Below are 20,608 nucleotides of genomic sequence, written 5' to 3' on the forward strand. Positions count from 1 at the left end.
TCGAGTGACATTGCTTCTTCGACCCGAACCAAAGAATCCCTTAGATATGATGCAAAAAGGATCTTGTTCTATCCTTGATCAGAGATTTCTCTATGAAAAAGACGAATCGGAATTTGAATAGGGGGAAGGAGAAGGAGCCCTCGACCGGCAACATATAGAGGAGGATTTATTTAATCACATAGTTTGGGCTCCTAGAATATGGCGCCCTTGGGGCTTTCTATTTGATTGTATCAAAAGGCCCAATGAATTGGGATTTCCCTATTGGTCCAGGTCATTTCGGGGCAAGCGTTATGATGAAGAGGATGAGCTTCAAGAGAATGATTCGGAGTTCTTGCAGAATGAGCTTCAAGAGAATGATTCGGAGTTCTTGCAGAGTGGAACCGTGGAGTACCAGACACGAGATAGATCTTCCAAAGAACAAAGCCTTTTTCGAATAAGCCAATTCATTTAGGACCCTGCAGATCCACTCTTTTTCCTATTCAAAGCTCAACCCTTTGTCTCTGTGTTTTCACATCGAGAATTATTTGCAGATGAAGAAATGTCAAAGGGGCTTCTTACTCCCCAAAAAAATCCTCCTACATCTCTATATAAATGCTGGTTTATCAAGAAGACGCAAGAAAAACACTTCGAATTTTTGATTAATCGCCAGAGATGGCTTAGAACCAATCGTTCATTATCTAATGGATCTTTCCGTTCTAATACTCTATCCGAGAGTTATCAATATTTATCAAATCTGTTCCTATCTAACGGAACACTATTAGATCAAATGACAAAGGCATTGTTGAGAAAAAGATGGCTTTTCCCGGATGAAATGCAAATTGGATTCATGGAACAGGAGAAGGATTTCCCATTCCTTAGTCGGAAAGATATGTGGCCATGAAAGGCGAAGGAAGGCTGGAATGCCAACAGGCGTCTATTATTGAATTCACCCGACCCGACAGACCCGTTTGGGGAACGTCCATTGCCAAAGTCACTGAATGGGTAAGTCGCCAATCCCTAAAACGGACTATTGGGTTACGGGCGGTCATTTTACTAGAGGTTTATAATCTACCCTTGTGTGATTCCTGTTGAAGCATATACTCGAGGGGTGGGTGCAGGGCGGACGATTTGAAATTTGAAAGCAGACTCCCCATTCATTAGATAGAGAAGATGACCAAGATTTCGTGATCCGCTGTCGAACTTATTCCAAGAGAGCTCGGATCGAATCGGTATTGCTATCCGAGCTCTCTTATTGAATTGCTCATTGAATTAGCATTCTCAATATTATGCCTTGAAGAGGACTCGAACCTCCACGCTCTTTAGCACGAGATTTTGAGTCTCGCGTGTCTACCATTTCACCACCAAGGTATCTTGAAAGTGAATCGTATTCCATGAATATGATATCTATCTAGTGTGATGTATGGAATAGTGGAGTGTTGGAGTCTTTCTATTGATCGGTTATGTCATATAGGCTCGAATTGGACATCCAATTGCTTCGATTTGGAAGAACAGAAGGCAGCAAGCGATGTAATTGCTGAAAATCAAAGGTTATTGACCAACACCTTCCACACCCGAATCCAGAACATGCAAGCGCTGATGAACCGAGAAGCCTCTGAAAATGCCAATCTAAGAGCAGACCACTCAAGACTTGGAGATAGATTAACTACACTTGAACGAAACTTACCAAGTGCTAGTGCTCTCAGAACTAGTGTAAACAAGAAGATAAAGGATGCAACACGTAGGTGAGATGTTGAGAATGAAGCCACAAACTCCAGAGTCACATCTTTAGAGAATCAGCTCGCCTCAACTGCTTCCTTGGATTCATTCAGAGCCGAAATGGAGAGTGTTCAAGAGAAATTAAAGATGCAAGATCGTCTGAATGAGCTTCAACTCAAGACAAATGAAGAAATGGTGGGAAAGTACCAAGCAGCCTCAAACCTAATGGGTATTCATGAAGATGATTTTCATGGTCTGGAGGATAGGCTTGATGTAGTTTTCAGAAGCTGGAGAAGGTCTGGTGTGACTTCTCAATTTGGTGGTTCACGGCCTACCGCGGGTCCTTCTGTGGCCTTGCGAGGAGTTCAGGTCAAGGCTTCTGAAGGTGAGGTGATTGTTGGTCGAATAGTACAACAGGGCGGCCAATCCAGCGGTGTTGGTGGTGGTTATGATGGTTATGAAGAAGATGATGATGATGATGATGACGACGGCGATGATGATGTACACGACAGCTTTGATGACGATGATGGTGATGGTGGCAATGGTGGTGGTGGAGATGGAGGGGCCGGGGCGGCAGGAGGTGGAGGTGGAGATAACACTCAATCACCACCACACTCTCAACACGATGCTCAAGACCCTACTAACCCCGGTTCAGCCAGCAAAGTCAGAGAGGATGACTCACTACTTGAGAGCTTGTATAAAGATATCATCTCTCCGACTGACAATACAGGTGTGATCAATGATTTTATTAATGCAGGTATGAGCTTTGAGGAATTCATCGAGAGAATGGGAACGGAGGAGGCAGTAAATGAACAAGACGATGACATTAACTACTCACCAAATCCGGATACTCCTCCCGCTCAAGCTTCAGAGACTCTTGCAACTGATCCTGTCATTGACCATCCGCCAAAGAAGAAGCGAAAGACGCACATTGTCTCAAGTTGTGCGTCTGCCCGCGTGCTCAACTATCCGTATCATGACGACTCGCTGATCGTATACGCAAGGTACGATCAGCGGAATAGCGTTTGGGCCATCAGACGTTACAGCGGGGACCTCATCTATCTCAGTCATTACGAGCTGAAGACTCTACCTGAGCTTGATCTGAACTATCTAAAGAAAGCTCTAGGTTATGGTGCTGTTGGAAGTACGCTGGAAAGTTGGGTCCCGACTTATCTACAGCGTCAATCGAGAGTCAACTACAAGGACTTTGAGCCGAATAAGGGTCGCAAGTACAAGAACCCAAGAGAAATAAACCCGGCCACCGGAGAGCCTCGCACGATGTGGAGATACAAGGCGCCGAAAGAATGTCATGAGATTTATCATGGCGAGCCTTATCTTCCCAACACTCTCCGAGACTTCATCGATTGGGAGTTCGACAACACAACTGGCGAGGCCGTCATTCACTGCCGTGACATGCACGAGATCAGAATGTTTGATGAGCATGAGCTTATGGGACTGCACATTGAAGATGTGAAGAAGCTCTACAACAAGCCGTTGGGAACCGTCGAGGATTTGGGACGTCAAAATACCGACCGGATAGTGGAAGCCTTCAACAAGTTCGTGCGTAGACTTGTTGAACTTCCACTAACCGAGGACGAATGCTTGTTATACGACACCGACGGGTTCCAATACTAAAAACTAGAGGGAGATTGTTAGGCCCCGTTTTGTATATTTAGTTTTTTGTATTTATTCAGTTATGTATTTGGGCCAATAGGTCATTTTGTACGTAGTTGGGCCATGGTCCATTGTAAAGAAGCCCATTGGGCCTTAGTGTATATGAAATATGCTTCTCATGCATGCCTCCCTATAAATAGGGTGCATGCCATGAGAAACCAAGACTTTTGGCAATTCCTCAAACTCTTTCTCTTTCTTTTTCACCCGCAAATAACAAATTCAAGATCTGAGACCTCTTAGGTGACTTAGTGTGATTTCCGCTAGCACTAAGTTTGGTTGATCCAAGACACGTTGTTAGATCCACCCACTACGGGACCTACAGTTGCATGTAACCTTTTGCAATGAGTCAGGCTTTGTACTTGTTAATCATTCTATTGGTATTTCAGAAATACTATTTCTTTTCACTTTAAACACCCACTTGAGCACATTAAGTTGAGGCAACATTTTTTGTGACTATTTTGTTTGAAAAAGACGAAGTGTGTAATCTTGTATTGTTATAGACTTGCGTTGTTAAGATCTACTTGCACCATTTACCTCGTAAGAGGATAATATTAATGCCTCTCGTTGGGAATTTATTTGTTAAACCTAAATAACCATTGCGATTACATGAAAGCGTTTTTATAGTGCGTGTTAGCCAAATTGCTTATAGAATTTGAAACCCGGATGTGATTCGTTTAATAATCATTGTTTACAACTCAACTCCATTTCTTGTAATTTGTTACTTGTTTTCATTTAAACCTTGAAAATAATTATTTATAATTCGAATCTAAATCATATTTAGTCTATGCGACTACTTAAAAAGCTTCATGACTATTAATCGATTAAATTTAGACCACCAACTAGTTTAAGGTGACCATGACACACACTCTTTTTATCTTTTCCTTCGACGCTGGTCAATAATGTTTATAGCATTACAAAAAAACACTTTCTAGTTTAGCTTTTTGCTGGACTAGTTTTGGTTTTTAATAAAATTTGGGTGTTAAAAAAGAAGAAGAAAACATGGTTTACAAGGTACATTTGTTGCCCTATTTGTTGCCCAAAGATTTTATTGCGAAATACAAAAGTGCATTAAGAATCAATAGTTATTATGTATGCATATAATTATAAAAAAGCTCCTGATAACGTTTACAGCGTTAATTAAAATAAAGATGCAAATACACAAGAATCACTCGTTATTGACCGGAGAGAAGATTGATGGTAGTGGATAGATACCATAATTCCTAACACCCATCTTCTCCGCCAAGCATGGATACTCACAAATGCAAGTGAAAAAACTCGTGCAATGCCCGACAGGCGACAGCGTTCCACCGATATTGCCCAGGGCATCTAATAGTGCATGTAGCCTGGTCACATCCACCGATAAACTGAGGGTCTTTACATGTTCATTAGGCTGTAAATGTGGCTGTAAAATAGATTGCATTTCTCGTCCGTTAATCGTTAACACAAATATTTAGGCAACTTTAGCATATTTTACATATAAATTCAGTTAAAAACATTTAATTATGTAAAAACAAATATTTGTGTCATGAAAAACAGAATAAATATGGTGAAGATAGAGCTTAGTCATATTGAGTTGCCCTTATGATGTTAATATATTGTGTAGTGATCTGCCATGATTATATGATTATATATAGGAGTTGGGATTAAAGTCCATATAAGTAGATATGGTGGTTACCTAATAAATATTATTCTAAACGGGTTGTGTCTACAAAGTCCAACAAAAATAAGAAGTGTGAGAAGCCATAATTAATTTACATGCGTCAAGTGGGGACTAAAGGAAAAAAGGTATAAAAGTAATAGTACGTATTTTCTTTCTCCACATGCAAATCACATGTTAATTCCCCAATCATTTTAAAACGTCTATAACTTTTTCATATGATATTTAAAAAAATCTCACCATAATAACAAGCGTTTTTTATCTTTAATATGAGTATCATTTTGTTATATAAAAATTAAAACAAAAATTACGTCATTGTGTCTTTTTTGCTTATCATTGTGTCTTTTTTCATCATTGTGTCTTTCTTTCTGTCTGTCATTATTTTTTTTTTGTCATTGTGTTTTTCAATTCATCATTGTGTTTTTTTTAATACTAATAACACCGTTCTTAATATGTAAATATAATGTTATAATAACAACAAATTATCTAATACCTAAAACACAATTACACAATAACCTGAAACGTAAAACACATGATGCATACATATAACACAATGACTTGAAACGTAAGACACGATGATAAATACATATAACACAATGACTTAAGACGTAAAATACAATAGAAACTACATATTACACAATGACTTGAATACAATACACAATGAACGCAATACTATTTTTCTCAAATTAAGTGAATAACAAATGTCAATTCCGAACAAAAGACCATGAACATATTTCACAATGACTACAACACAATGATATAAGTAGAAAGACAAATTTTGAACACAAAGGCATAATGACGAACAAAAAGACACAATAACTTAATCTTTGTTTTAATTTTTATCTTTAATATGAGTATCAATTGAAAAACACAATAATCAAAATCTATAACACAATGCATAGAAAACCCAATTAAAAAACATAATGAACAACCAAATAACACAATGTACAAAACCCACTATTTTTATTTTTATATAACAATATGATATTCATATTAAAGATAAAAAATCCTTGTTATTATGGTGAAATTAAAAAAAAATCGTATGAAAAAGTTATGAACGTTTTAAAATGATGAGCGAATTGACATGTGCCTTACATGTGGAGAGAGAAAGTCATTATAAGTTGGTTATTACCTTAATGCTCTTCTCATCAATTTTTATTTTTAAATTAATATACACCATCCAAATTTAAGATCAATAAATCATATTCCTTTTCACCCTTCTCTTTTTTATTATACTTTTGTATTTTAACTTTACACTATTCAAATGTACATAAAAGGTTTTCAAAATAATCTCACACCCAAACTTAAAAGGGTTTTAGAAGTTCGCGGTTTAAACAAAAATTAATCAGTATTGTTTTTATAGTCGATATTATTTCATTTATTGGGTTATTTACTACTATGTGGGTTGAATTCTGTAAAAAGAAAAAAAAAATATTGTGGTTACGATATCATTCTCATACACCGAGATATAAAGTGGGAGGGGATGTTAGCTACAATGTTTTCAGATCCGGACCGGTTGTCAACCCACACATCTTACCGGGTCACAGGTTTGACCGACCCGGAAGGTCGGACCGGGCATTGACCCGGATGACGTAATAAATAATATAAATAAATATATATACATATATAATTTTTGTTACAGTTTAGTTTTAATTTTTTTTGTTTAATTTGTATTTGAAATATGCTACCAACTACATGAACTGGAAATTGCTCCAATTAGTTCTATTAATTGCTCTCATCATTGAATTGAATAAATATGGCATGATTTCTACCATAACTGCAAACTAACTAAAGTATTTAGGATTAGTTTTCATCTAAAAAACATTAACAAGTTGGTTGGCTTTGGTTGCTTTCTTTAAAGCATTCGACTCGGGTTTAGGCTTGGGTTCGAATCCCCGCCAAACCCGGCCGGTTCGTTAGAAAACGGGCATATACTATGCGTACCGGACCAGAATGAACACCGGTTCCCGGTCGGACAGGCCGGTCTGGTCCGGGTTTCAAAACATTGCAACAAACATAAACTTTCAGTTTATATATGAATATGTTAACAATTAAATCCAAACTATGTCTTTTGTTTTACTTGGAATTTTAGTTTTTATATAGTTGTATACTGTTGGTTTGTATAAGTAAGCTGTTTTTTTTTATCTTTTAAGCTACTATTGTTTATAATTTAGTAAAAGATACTATGACACTGTAACACCTTTTTTTTATACATACAATCTTCAAAAGTGTCTCCTTAATTGTTTAGGAACCCATTTTTTTTTCGTATATAAGATTATATTTTAGAGGCCCAATTTTTTTAGTCGCACAACATCCCTGAAATTTTAGAGCTTCTTAGGGACGGCCATGACGAGACTAGCAAACCATTAAGAGTTTTAAGTTCAAACTACAATATATATATATATATATATATATATATATTAAAACTATTTATATTTTTAATGCAAGAACATATAAATCAATCATATTGAAAACAGGCTTAAAAGCAATTGCTTAAGGGCAGAGGTTGCAAGAATACACAATTGCTTTGGGTGCACGGGTACACTCAACCCAAATTTAAGATGTATATATATGCATCTTTAAAAGACTTTAGTGTGACAAAAACATAAAACTTTCTATATTCAGTATTCTAGTTCAATACAGACTACAGTAACTCAAAATTTAACTATTTGAGTATTCTACAGACATGAAGATTAAATTAAACCAGTTAGCATCACAAGTAATATAAACTCTTTAATTTTTTTTTGGAAAAATCCATTTATATCCTAAGTAACTTGCACCAAACAGATCGAGAAGAATATAAAAAGATGAACTGTTGTATTCAATTTCTGTGAATCTGAAAGCACTGCCAAGGCAACACAGGTACCAAAGTCCATTTCATTCCATCACGTATCACTTTAATTATCTCAGTATTAAAACAAAGGGAGCTGGGATTCAAGCCTGCAACATTATTCAGAAGGGTCGATGGAAGGCCATTATTTGAAACCACTTTTACTTAATAGCTTAGTACTGAAACCAACTACCTTTCTACCATGCATATGCAGAGTACACACTTCACTCATGTCTTATTAAAGATGATACCTCCATCAATTAATCCGTACACGCAGTTCTCACCTGGCCCTCCCTCCCTATCATCAGAACAATAGATGGCTTCCTACAAGTAGTTTCTTTCATTCATAATGTTAAGCTCAAGTTCTAAAACTTTTCAACACCACACTGGTAATTAACCATGTGCTCCTCATTCTTCTTAAAAGCAGTCCTGCTAAATCTTGCTATTCTTATACAAATTATTAGTTGTTCAAATCTTCCTACGGATGATCATGTTGCATTACTAAAAATTAAATCGGTGTTTTCAGATCGTGGAATGATTCTCTTACTTTTTGCATGTGGCAAGGAGTGGTGTGCGGTCGTCGATACCAAAGAGTCACAAGCTTAGATCAGAGAGGCGAAGGTTTAGCAGGTTCTTTATCTCCTTTTCTTGGAAACCTCAGCTTTCTCAGGTTCATCATGTTTGATGACAACTGGTTTTATGGAAGTATCCCACATGAAGTAAGTCATTTATCACGTTTACAAAGGCTTTCCCTTGGCAAGAACCTTTTCACCGGAGAAATCCCAGCCAACTTATCAAGTTGCTCAAAACTATGGTTACTTGACTTATCTTCAAATAAGTTGTCTGGGAAAATCTCAAATATTTTTACTTCTCTATTGATAATGAGAGTGTTATGCTTACGCAAAAATAACTTCACCGGTGGGATTCCACCATCCATTGGCAATCTCACATATCTGGAAACCCTCTCTCTCAGTAGAAACCCATTAGGAGGGAGCATTCCCGACTCCTTAATCAATTGAAAGAATTGAAAGACTTAAGCCTAGGACAAAATGGCCTCATTGGAGTGTTTCCATTGTTTTTCTATAACCTTTCAATGTTAGAATATCTAAATATTCCACTCAACCAACTTCATGGCAATCCACCCACAAACTTATGTTTGAGTCAACCTCATCTCCGGATACTAGAAATAGATGGTAATCATTTCAGTGGATTTCTTCCACCCTCGATATCAAATTGTTCAGAATTGCAATGTTTTGATGCTTCTGTTATGATTTCACAGGGAGAATACAGATTGATTTTAAAAAACTGCAAAAACTTCAGTTTTTGGGTATTGGTAAAAATAATTTTGAAAGCAACCCTGTTGATTGCAAGAATCTATTTAATTCTTTGTCCAACTGTAGCAATTTAGAGAAGCTAGAACTTAAGGAAAGCCGATTGACTGGGGTGTTACCAAATTCGCTAGGGAACTTCTCATCCAAACTGAGTTACATAGGGCTTGCTGGAAATTATGTCTCAGGCTCGCTGCCTTCATCTATAGGAAACTTATTTGGCCTAACTATGATTCATCTAGCACTAAACAACTTCATTGGTATGATTCCTGAAAGCATAGGAAAGCTTAGAACATGGAAAGACTGTATCTTGACTTAAATGCTTTCTCTGGGATTATTCCAGTCTATGGGAAACCTCTCATTTCTAACCGAACTAGATTTGGGTGGAAACAAATTGGAAGGCCCTATACCCCCGACTTTTAGAAGTTGTAATAAGTTGGTATTTCTAGACCTTTCTAGAAATAACCTTAGAGGAATGGTACCCAAGGAAATATTCCAACTTTCTTCACTTTCCATTGCGCTTGATCTAAGTCAAAACAATCTGTATGGAGTGCTACCACAAGAGATTAGCCACCAAAAGATGTTAGGATATCTTGATTTCTCTGACAATCATTTATCAGGTGAACTTCCGAGTGGTTTTGGCAGATGCATTAGCCTTAAAATACTAAATCTTTCTAGAAATTTCTTCTACGGATCACTTCCGGAGCCAATGCGCTCTTTGAGAGGCCTAGAATATGTTAACTTGTCCCAAAATAACTTTTCTTGACCTATTCCAACATATTTGCAAGAATTAGATTTGAAATATCTAGATCTTTCATATAATAACTTCGAGGGAGAGGTGTCTGCTAAAGGTGTTTTTGCCAACACCAGTATGATATTAATCATTGGGAACTGTAGACTTTGTGCTGCTACACCTAAGTTTCACCTACCCAAATGCACAACTAGAAAGCTTTCTGTTGGAGTTGTTGTGATCGCGATATCCTTCACTGTTGTAGGTTTGGCTCTGATGTCATTTCTATTGTTTTACTTTCGTATAAAAAGGAATACAAATAAAGCAATAGATACAATATCGGCTGAATCTTTTGAGAAGATTTCCTATGGAAGAATTTTCAAAGCAACCGATGGGTTTTCTCTAAATAATCTGATTGGTACGGGTAGCTTTGCTTCGGTCTACAAAGGAGTTATTGATGAAAGAGGCATCACTGTGGCAATCAAGGTGCTGAACCTTAACCGCCAAGGAGGTTTTAGGAGTTTTATGGCCGAGGGTGATGCTTTGAGAAATATTCGCCATCGCAACATGGTGAAGGTCATAACTTCTTGCTCGAGTATTGATTTTCAAGGCAATGATTTTAAAGCTTTAGTTTATGAATTCATGCCAAATGGGAGTTTGGAGAGTTGGTTACACTCAATACCCCAAATGCTAGATCTTGTTCAAAGAATCAGCATTATCAAGGATGTGGCTTGTGCTATTGATTATCTACATTGTCGGTGTGGAAACGTAGTCATACATTGTGATTTGAAGCCGAGCAACATTTTACTAGATACTAATATGGTAGCTCATGTTGGAGATTTTGGGCTCGCGAAAATTATTTCGCTTGAAGGAGTTCCTAATGCAAGCAGCAATAGCTCAAGTGCTTTTAGAGGAACCATCGGGTATGCACCTCCAGGTAAGCTAGTGATCAATATTCCATTTAATTGTTTTCTTCTACATTATATTGAATGATTAACTCTACATGAGTTTTAGAATATGGACTTGGAAGGGCGATCTCAACCAGTGGGGACATATATAACTATGGAGTCTTACTGTTGGAGATGATAACAGGTAGGCCTGTAAACGAACCGAACGTTCGGGAACTATTCATGAACCGTTCGGCGGGAAGTTCGTTCATGTTTGTTTATTTAATAAACGAACGAACATGAACACATGTTCCGCTCATTCATTTATGTTCATGAACGTTCGTTTATTTATGTTTGTTTATGTTTGTTTATTTATGTTTGTTTATGTATTAATAGAACATAATTAAGTATTATCTAGATAGGTAATCTGATTAAAGGTTTTTATATTTGTTAATTTGTGTTCATTTAAGTGTTTTCATTTAAGTTCATTTATGTTTGTTTGTGTTCATTTATATTTGTTCAGTTATTTTCGTTTATATTTTAAACAAACGAACACAAATGTTCCTTTTTATATAAACGAACATGAACATAAATATTTGTTCGATTAAGTGCCCATGTTCTTTTAAAGTTAAATGAACGAACACGAGCATGCCTTTGTTCGTGTTCATTCGATTCGTTTACAGGTTTTTATTATTCACATTGATGAATACATTGGTCTCAATCTATAGGCTCTTTCGATTTTATTTGTGTTCGTTTGTGTTAGTGAACCATTCGTGAGCGCATTAATTTCGTTAATGAACGAACACGAACATAAAATCTCGTTCGGTAAGTGTTCGTGAACCGTTTGTGAACACATTAGTTTCTTAACGAACGAACATGAACAAGGCCTTGTTCGTGTTCGTTCGGTTCGTTTACAGCCCTAATGACAGGGAAGAAACCTATTGATCCAATGTTTGAAGAAGATCTAACTTTGAATTCCTATGCTAGGAATGGTTCTTTGCTTCAGATTCTAGATCCAGTGCTTCTAAATGAGAATGTCAATGAAAACAATTTGATCTCGTTAGTAAAAATTGGAGTGCAATGCTCTTCTGAGTCTCCACAAGATCGGATGGATATTGAGACTGTTGTTCAAGCGCTCTTCTCAATAACAATGGCAACTACATCTTAATTTGTGAAAGCTCCACACATCAAGTGCCTCAACCCCCATATGTGATTGAGTTATAATGTTTGTTTATATCGTATTAAGTTAATGTTTGAATCTGAATGAACGTTTGATCTTATGTCTGTGATGATATTGGTACGGCTGTATTCCGTGTTTAGTGTTTCGTGGAATGTATAGCCACCGATGATTATTCATGTTCGTAAGTTTTAATACAACGAAATTTGTGTTTACCTTCTATTTTTTTGTGCCTCCATATGTATACTTGTGAACCTTAATTGGCTAGCACCAATTGTGTATTTGCTATCAGGACTTAGTCAGCTGAAAGTTTGCTATTGTTATTATTGTGTCCTTCCTTTACAATAGTTTGTGGCGCACGTTGATTCTTGAGGTCAAATTCATTTTACTTTTCCAATTCAAAGTTTGTATGATTTTCATTCAATAGACTTCTTTGACTTCTGCATTTCATTTCTCAGCCCATAAGATTTTTCCAAAAAGAAAAGAACTATTAAGTCAATTTTGATGTTAACATTGTCCCGCTTGACCTGGAAGTTAAATTATGCGTGACTTCAAACTTCTGGACAGCTTTTGTTCCATCTAAGATTCTAACATGTGAATCCGTTGAGTACTTCAGATGGATTTAATGTAGAACACTGCAAGTTGAAATGAATTGCTTGCTTGAGATAGAGAAGTAATAAAGTAAAGACCCTGTAAAAGTCATTTGTGCCCAGGGCTACAAATGAACCGAACGAACACAAGCAATGCCTTGTTCGTGTTCGTTTGTTAAGAAAATAATTTGTTCACGAACACTTAACGAATGAGAAATTATGTTCATGTTCGTTCATTAATGAAATGCATGTGTTCTTGAATGGTTCACGAACACAAATAAAATCAACAGAGCCTAGAAATTGAGATCGATGTATTCATTAATGTGAATAATGAGAAAGGAAACGGGAACAATGCAAAAGCAATGTGAGAACATAGTTTCCCATTTTACGTTAGGAATAATAAATTATAGAATATAGTATGTTTAGATAAATTAAATAAATGCACAAAAAACTTTCATGAACAACATATACAAACGAACATGAACGAGCGTTCATGAACACATTACCGAACGTTCACGAACGCAATTGAACGAACAAGGGCTCTGTTCATGTTCATTTGTTTAACTTATCGAACGAAATTTCTTGTTCAAGTCCGTTCAATTATTAAACGAACAAGCATAAACGAACATCCCGTCGAACGATTCACAAACTACGTTTGGTTCATTAAGAGCCTTATGCCTGAAAACCAGTTAACTTTTTAGGTTGTGGCTTTTTCTTAGTTTTCAGTTCAATTTGATCCTCAAAATCAAGCTTGCAATCTAGAACCCAAAATAAAGCTAACTAAGAGGCGCATATACGATAATTTACTAGACAGTAAATATCATATTCAGTTACCAATTATAGTAGTAGTTTGTACCTGCAGTGTTGTATAATCAACAAATCAACAACAAAAATGTAGTTTATTCATGTCCAGGTTGCTTGAAGAACATAATGGTATGCAGTAATATGTTTTGAATTATAATCAGTAGGATTTTAGTTAAATGAGATGAGCAATGTTTTTTGAAAAATCAGAAATCATCATCATCATCATCATCATCGTACTCAGTATATCCCACCAATAGCAATGCTATGGTAGGGTCTGAGGAGGGTAAGATGTAGACAGCCTTACCTCTATCCCATAGGGTAAGAGAGGCTGCTTCCGGTGAGACCCCCGGCTCGATAGTAGTTTTGCATCAAGCCTTGGACATAAGGCACATAGCACTCAATCATCGGGACACCGGCTGATCGGTGCATGTGCCCTTGTGTTTCGGCTATCAACGCCACCACATGATGCCTGATTAACCTTCCGCCACTTTTAACGTTATTTTCACGAGATTAGTAAAATAACGTCAAAATTAGTGCAATTTTACTTTTGCCCACCCGAGGGTTCACACATATATACATTATATGCGCGCACCGCAAGCAGGGCGTTTTGAAAAATCAGAAACTGGTATCAAAATGAGTATGCCATAACCTCCGGCACTGCCACCGGTTAAAACAAATGTAGCAAATTTATTCATTTTGGTCACACCCCATTTTGACCATAAATAAATGACCCATTTTAACCCGAATCCAAATTAATACACTCTAAAATGGCTCATTTTGACCTGAACTCATTTTTGGCCCGAACCTACCCGTCCGTATTGCCTGGCTTAATTACTTACAATAGTTAGTAAAATACCTTGACTTATGTGGTCAAACTCTTAATTTAAATCGAGTTCATTGTTCATATGATTTTTATTTCAGAAATTTCTTTCAGTTATGGATCTTAAGTACACAATTGGTTCACAATGTTTACTTTGATTCAAATGTACGATTTTTGAAATATATTATTGTCATACTACTATCAATAATTCAATATGATCAACAATTGCACTTATAAGACAAAGCCCTGAGCACCCTACCTACTGAGAATAAGTGATGCCATTTAAATATTTGATCTCAAGTAGTTTTACAAGGGGCTTGGCTTGTTTACAACCATCATAAAACTAGACGGGGGATGCATATGGATTATTCGGCTTGTACATGTTGTGATCAATAGATGGAGATCACTGACCACCTAATATAACCAACGCTTTTGCCAAGGTAGTCTGGGAACAAGTAAACATATGATGTAAGATCACCATCACCACATCAAGCAACTCCATTATGAAAGTGATAGTTGTACTAATGGCATTGGAAACACATAAGATCTACAAAAAGATTAAACATGTGATCTACTTGACCACCCTATGATGTTTTTGGAAGTTAGAAACGACATAGTTTCAACAACAAAGATTGCTATAGGATAAAGTTTTGGAGGCGAGCAAATTTTGATAACCAGTAAGGCAAAAATAAAAATACAGGTTTAAGTAAATTGTGTAATTTTGATATTAATTGCCTACTTCCGTTTTGATTGTATTACTCTAGCATCTTGCCGGTAGTATAATCAAAAAAGTAGTAGGGAATCAAATATCAAAATATAAGCAATCCAGTTCTGTTAAATGGTGCTTCTTTGAGGGTAAGAATTCGATTTCGAGTCTCGTAGTGAACAATAATGTACATTTAGGAATTTAGGAGTATGATTGTAATGGGTGTGTGTGTTTGCTGTTAAAAAAGATAAAGAAAGAACAACATATTATTTTAATTCTATCTTAAAATAAATAAATAAATCTTAAATATATATATATAAACGAAACATTTAAAAGCTGTCCGGTTGCTCTTACATTCTCTCAAACCACCATATTGCTTTATTTGTAAATAAAGAATTCTCGTGCATTTGACCCAAATTCACGGGTACGGGTCTCACCAAACCCCAATAACTCTTAAACAGGTTATAACATTTCATTAATTTTCAATTTAATCTTACAAAATATTTGATATAAAAATCCTATAAACAGGAATTTACTAAAAATTAATATCCGATTTTTTTAAAAAAGATAGTATTTATAATTAAGAAACAATTTTAAAGTAGAAAAATAAGCGGGTCATGAGTCTCACCAAACCCAGATAGCTTTTAAACCGGGTTATAACCTCTCATATATTTATGAAACTCTTTTATCATCAAAAACTAAGTATGTTATTAACTTTCTTACAATAAATAAAATTAAAATCTAAATAAATATATATATTAAACAAATAATGTAAAACAACCCCGTAATACGGGAGATAAAAGCTAGTAAATAAATAAAGTTAAACTTATAGGGTGGTGTGGTATGTCTTCGACGTTTAGACCGTACGCTATGGGTACGGTGGATGGGGCGCATAACACCGCGGAGGGGCGCGGTTGAAGCGGGCGCGGAAAGGGGTGTGGCCGTTGTGACAACCGGCGCCGTTGAAGCTCTCTCTCTCTCTCCTCTCTCACATGCGCGCGCGCGCACACACACACACATATATATATATATGGCGCCTAAGGGGCATTAAACCATGGCGATACGGGCTTCGATGCCCTTTTTTTACGAGACGATGACGTGACGTTGACGTGACACTGTTGAGGGGTTTCAAAGCCCACACCATAGCGAATAGCCTTAAGAAACACATGGCCTCTTCTATTTATGGGAGTGTAGAATACGTGTCGACTGGCTACAAGTGAAAGACTAAAACACTAGTGATTTGTGAGTCGATTGAAAATTGACTTTGACGTAGAAACTCACATTATTTTTCCGATTATTATTAATTATTTATACCAAAACTTTTAATTAAATTTAAACTAAAAAAAAGTACCATGACGAATTCCTTAATATATTATCAAATAATTAAAAGATTACGGATTTGTGTTTATCTTTTTTTTTTTCATTTTCCTTGAACAGCCATTTTATTGAAAACACTTCGATGACTAGCAAGCCGCTAGCCTCACAAAATTACATACATCAATTTAGAAACCCACCAGGTTACATAATATCAATCGTATAGTTCCCCCCCCCCTCAAAAAAAAAATATATATATATATATATATATATATATATATATATATAGGATATAATACACTAATACCTTATCATACATTAGGTACGCAATGATAATGAACGTAGATTGTAAGTTTTTACAATCTGACGTCGTAACTTAACATAAGGGTAGCATTGTCTTTTTACATCATTTAAAAACTCAACAAATTCAACGCCAACGCCGCTCTAAATTTAGAAACGGTTTCTATTATACTCTGTTTCCATAAACCGTTTTTACGTGATTAATTGAGATTGCGATTGTTGCGATTTTGGCGATTTGCTGATTTTTGTATCATTTCCTTTCGGATGTGATGTATTCCAATCATCAAAGTAAGTATATTTTACATTTTGATTACTGGTGATTAGCTGAATTGATTGTCGATTTTTTGTTAGGGTAATTGTTAATTCGATAGTTTGAATTGGATTTTGGACGAATTACTTATGTATTTTAAACGTGTTATTTAAAAATAGGTTTGTATAGAGTGTACTGGAAATTCTGTTGAAAATGCATTATGTGTTCTAGGTATCATGTGTTCTGATTAGGAATACGTGGAACAATAGAACGAGTTACTTTAGAACGTATTAAAATGGTAATATAAGAACGTATGAACAGAAATTGGTAATGGAACGTATTAAACGTGTTAACTTTTAATAGGTATGTTTAGAATCATATATCGAGTAATAGGAACGTATTAAAAGAACGTATACACTTTAAATAGCTTTTAACTTCTCTTTGTTTGTGTTCATTTACCTATCTTATTAGGGCCTTTTCCAGAGGATGTCGTACCACAAGTGAATGACTCTATTAAACCTATTAAAGGAATGGCGTTTGAGTCTATTGATATTGCATTTGATTTTTATTGTGAATATGCAAAGAAAGCTAGTTTTTGTGTTCGTAAGGGGGGATCATACATGAATGATGGTATATTAAAGTCTAAGTATTTCATATGTTCAAAAGAAGGTCATAAACCTCCAAAGAGTTATGATTCAATGGAAGATAAAGATAGTTCAAAAAGACCATATTATAAAAAGCGAAAGAGACGAACAATTAGGTGTGGTTGTAAAGCTCAATTTTTTTTGAAATCTGTGGATGGTATTAAGTTTGAAATAAATGAATTTGTGGAAGAACATAATCATGCAATGGTAGAACAAGAGGATATGCATTGTGTTCGATCTAATAGGAAGCTAACTCATGTGCAAAAAGATATCTTATATGAGCTGTCAACATTAAATTTGGGCCCGGTTAAGGCATTTAATATTCTTAGGACAAAGTATGGAGGTTTTGAAGAAGTCGGGGCTTCAAAAGATGATTGTAAGAATTTTAAACAAAGGTTAAATTGTTTTATTAGCGAGTTTGATGCTGATATGGTTGTCCAAAGATTAAGTGGAAAGAAAAGATGCAATGACGATTTTTCGTTTGAATACACTGTTAATGATAATGGTGAGTTGACTCGTTTGTTTTGGGCTGATGAGATTTCAAAGAAAAATTATTTGGCATTTGGAGATATTATTGCATTTGATGCTACTTTAAAGACCAATAGGTTTTGTGATTTTAAATTTGTTTTTAATTTTCAAATTTTTATACTTGATTTATATGTTATTTGACTTTTTATGCTATCTTTTGTAGGTACAAGATGGTTTTTGTGCCTTTTACTGCTATTGATAACCATTGCCGGAATATAACAGTTGGTGCTGGGTTGTTATCATCAGAATCTATTGAATCATATACATGGCTTTTGCAAGTTTTTCTTGATTCATTTAGTGTTGCTCCAAAGGTTGTTGTTACCGATCAAGATCCGGCTATGAAGCAAGCGATTGCATCAATCTTCTTAAACACACGACATAGGTTGTGTATGTGGCATATTATGAAAAAACTTGCTGACAAGGTAATGATAGTTAGTGTTAACGGCGACAGAACGTATTAACGATGACAGACTGTTTTAGTATATGGTTTTTTGTTAACAATAATTTTTTTATGTTTTTTTTTACTGTAGGTTGGTGTTGCCCTTTGCAACAATGAAGACTTTAAACGGAAAATTTGTGACATTGTGTGGACTGATTCAATTTCTCAATTTGAATTTGAGACAAAATGACAGCTTGTAATGAAGGAATTTGATCTTGAGTCTAATAAATGGTTGACTAACATTTTTTATATGAGATACGATTGGATACCAGCTTATTATCAGGACGAACCGTTATCTGGTCTCATGCGTACTACATCAAGATCGGAGAGTGAAAATCATTTTTTTTGTTAGGTTGCTAACTCACAATTATCACTTGTTGAGTTTTTTTAGTTATTTTGATCATTGTATGGAGATTCAAATGCATACCAGTAGGAAAAATGATCATGATACAAGATATACGCATCCTGAATTGGTAAGTGAAAGTCCTATTGAGCAAGAAGCAGAACTTATGTATACAAAGGCATTTTAATGATTTTCAAGACAAAATATATCACATTCGAAGCGGTTTTGCGTCTCTTAAGTCAACTGAAGAAGGTGATTATTTGAAGTTTTCCATCTTCGACTTTAATGCATATGTATTAGGATGTTTTAGGATGTTTTGAGGTAAGATTTAATTAATTTATACACAATTTATTATTTTTATTGTTTTAAAGTTGTAGTCTGATAAAAGAATGTATCAGCAAGTTGTATTGACAAAAGGGTATATTTGTCTTTAAACAGTTTCATACGAAATTATAACAAAACGTTTAAGCGAAACGTATTAGACACAAAATACAAAAATACGGACTGTTGATGAATCAAAACGTATTATTAAAACGTTTTATAGAAACTGTATTGACTTAAGGGTATATTTGTCTTTAAACATTTTAATACGGAATTAAAACAAAACGTTTTAGCAAAACGTATTAGACGCAAAATCAAAATATATGGAGTGTTGATGAATAAAAAACATATTAGCAAAACGTTTTATACATGTCTAAGTTTTGCTACTGTATTTTTTTAATGTTAAGGTGTTGATTAAGAAGGATGGTGAAGATGGAGTAGATTCGATTGTATCATGCAGTTGTAAAAGATTTGAACAATACGGGTTATTGTGTCGTCACATTCTTTACGTTTTAAATTTGTTTCGAGTAAAAATATTTCCTAAAAGGTACATTTTGGATCGATGGAAGAGAGATGCGGGTGTAAATATTAGAACGGCTCCAATGTCAAATTTGGGTAGTGAGAAGAATTTGAAAGTTAAGAAGATTTCAAGGGAAATAACATTGGCGGGTGAGTATCTAATAAACAGCTATATCACAGACATTGATGAACTTACAAAAGTTAGGGATCAAATGAATATTATGATCCAAAAAGCAGATGAGACACGATATCAAAGGACTTCTTTGTCAAAAAGGGACAAATTTGCAGCAGTTTTAGGATATGATCAACTGTCAGAGGTGACCGTCTGTGTGCCGAGTGGAATAAGAAATAAGGGCCGTGGGTCACATAAAAGGATTAAATCTCAGAAAGAGATAGCCATAGCTCGATCTGGGAAGAAACAAAGAGAATGCAAGGTGTGTAATTTGTCGGGTCATAACAGTAGAACAAGTCCATGACTTTTAAAAAAGAAGTAGTTTGTATCTGTTTTTACCTTAATTTCTGAGGGTTGGTTTTTTTTCTCCTACCAAGTTGTTGAACTGATTAGTATTTTTTTAATCTTATATCTATATGTTAGTTTGTTTAAAATGTTTTAATTCTATATAGAACGTATTATAATAATATTTGCATTCTGGTTGTATACAAACCATTAATAAAACGTATTAGAATAATATTTGCATTCTGGTTGTAGACAAACCATTCATAAAACGTATTTCCATTTTACATAAAACGTATTACCATATTACTTAAAGGTTGAAATTGTTATCCAAAAGACATTCTTATATTACATCCATAATCACCCTACAAAACAAACAGAACAAAACACCACCACAAAATACATGTTCAAACAAAGGAAACAAACCAAGTAACAAACCATCACCTACTTGTTGTCGAGGATATCTTTTGCTCCCTCAAGCTTTGATTTCTTGTTAACCGAAACCATGTGAGCTGTTTTTTCAAGGACGACTTGAAGTCGTCCATAGCATGAGGCTTGGTGCTCAAAGTAGGTCAAGGCTTCTTTCTTGAAGGAGCTG

At 35.4% G+C, this 20,608-nt stretch overlaps 1 protein-coding gene and 1 pseudogene across 1 annotated transcript; both read left to right on the plus strand.

The window, feature by feature from the left end:
* The first annotated feature begins 8,949 nt into the window (after positions 1-8,949).
* Positions 8,950-11,969, plus strand: LOC143541060 (receptor kinase-like protein Xa21; annotated as a pseudogene).
* Positions 11,970-17,292: 5,323 nt separating this feature from the next.
* Positions 17,293-20,032, plus strand: LOC143541017 (protein FAR1-RELATED SEQUENCE 5-like). The gene is made up of 4 exons (XM_077033939.1): positions 17,293-18,011; positions 18,098-18,356; positions 18,465-18,518; positions 19,445-20,032. Exons 1-4 carry the CDS (start codon positions 17,293-17,295, stop codon positions 20,030-20,032), a joined length of 1,620 nt encoding a protein of 539 aa, XP_076890054.1.
* Positions 20,033-20,608: the final 576 nt, after the last annotated feature.

Source organism: Bidens hawaiensis, unplaced genomic scaffold (genome assembly GCF_021521415.1).
Source record: "Bidens hawaiensis isolate Kalapana, Puna unplaced genomic scaffold, B.hawaiensis_p1.1 tig00012466_1, whole genome shotgun sequence".
Taxonomy (NCBI): domain Eukaryota; kingdom Viridiplantae; phylum Streptophyta; class Magnoliopsida; order Asterales; family Asteraceae; genus Bidens; species Bidens hawaiensis.

What these genes read in the sequence shown, in the direction of transcription:
- LOC143541017 (XM_077033939.1), top strand. Translation starts at nt 17,293, where the DNA reads ATGGCGTTTGAGTCTATTGATATTGCATTTGATTTTTATTGTGAATAT. An exon ending in GCTACTTTAAAGACCAATAG is followed by an intron (nt 18,012 to 18,097) that starts GTTTTGTGATTT and finishes TATCTTTTGTAG; the next exon opens with GTACAAGATGGTTTTTGTGC. An exon ending in TGAAAAAACTTGCTGACAAG is followed by an intron (nt 18,357 to 18,464) that starts GTAATGATAGTT and finishes TTTTTACTGTAG; the next exon opens with GTTGGTGTTGCCCTTTGCAA.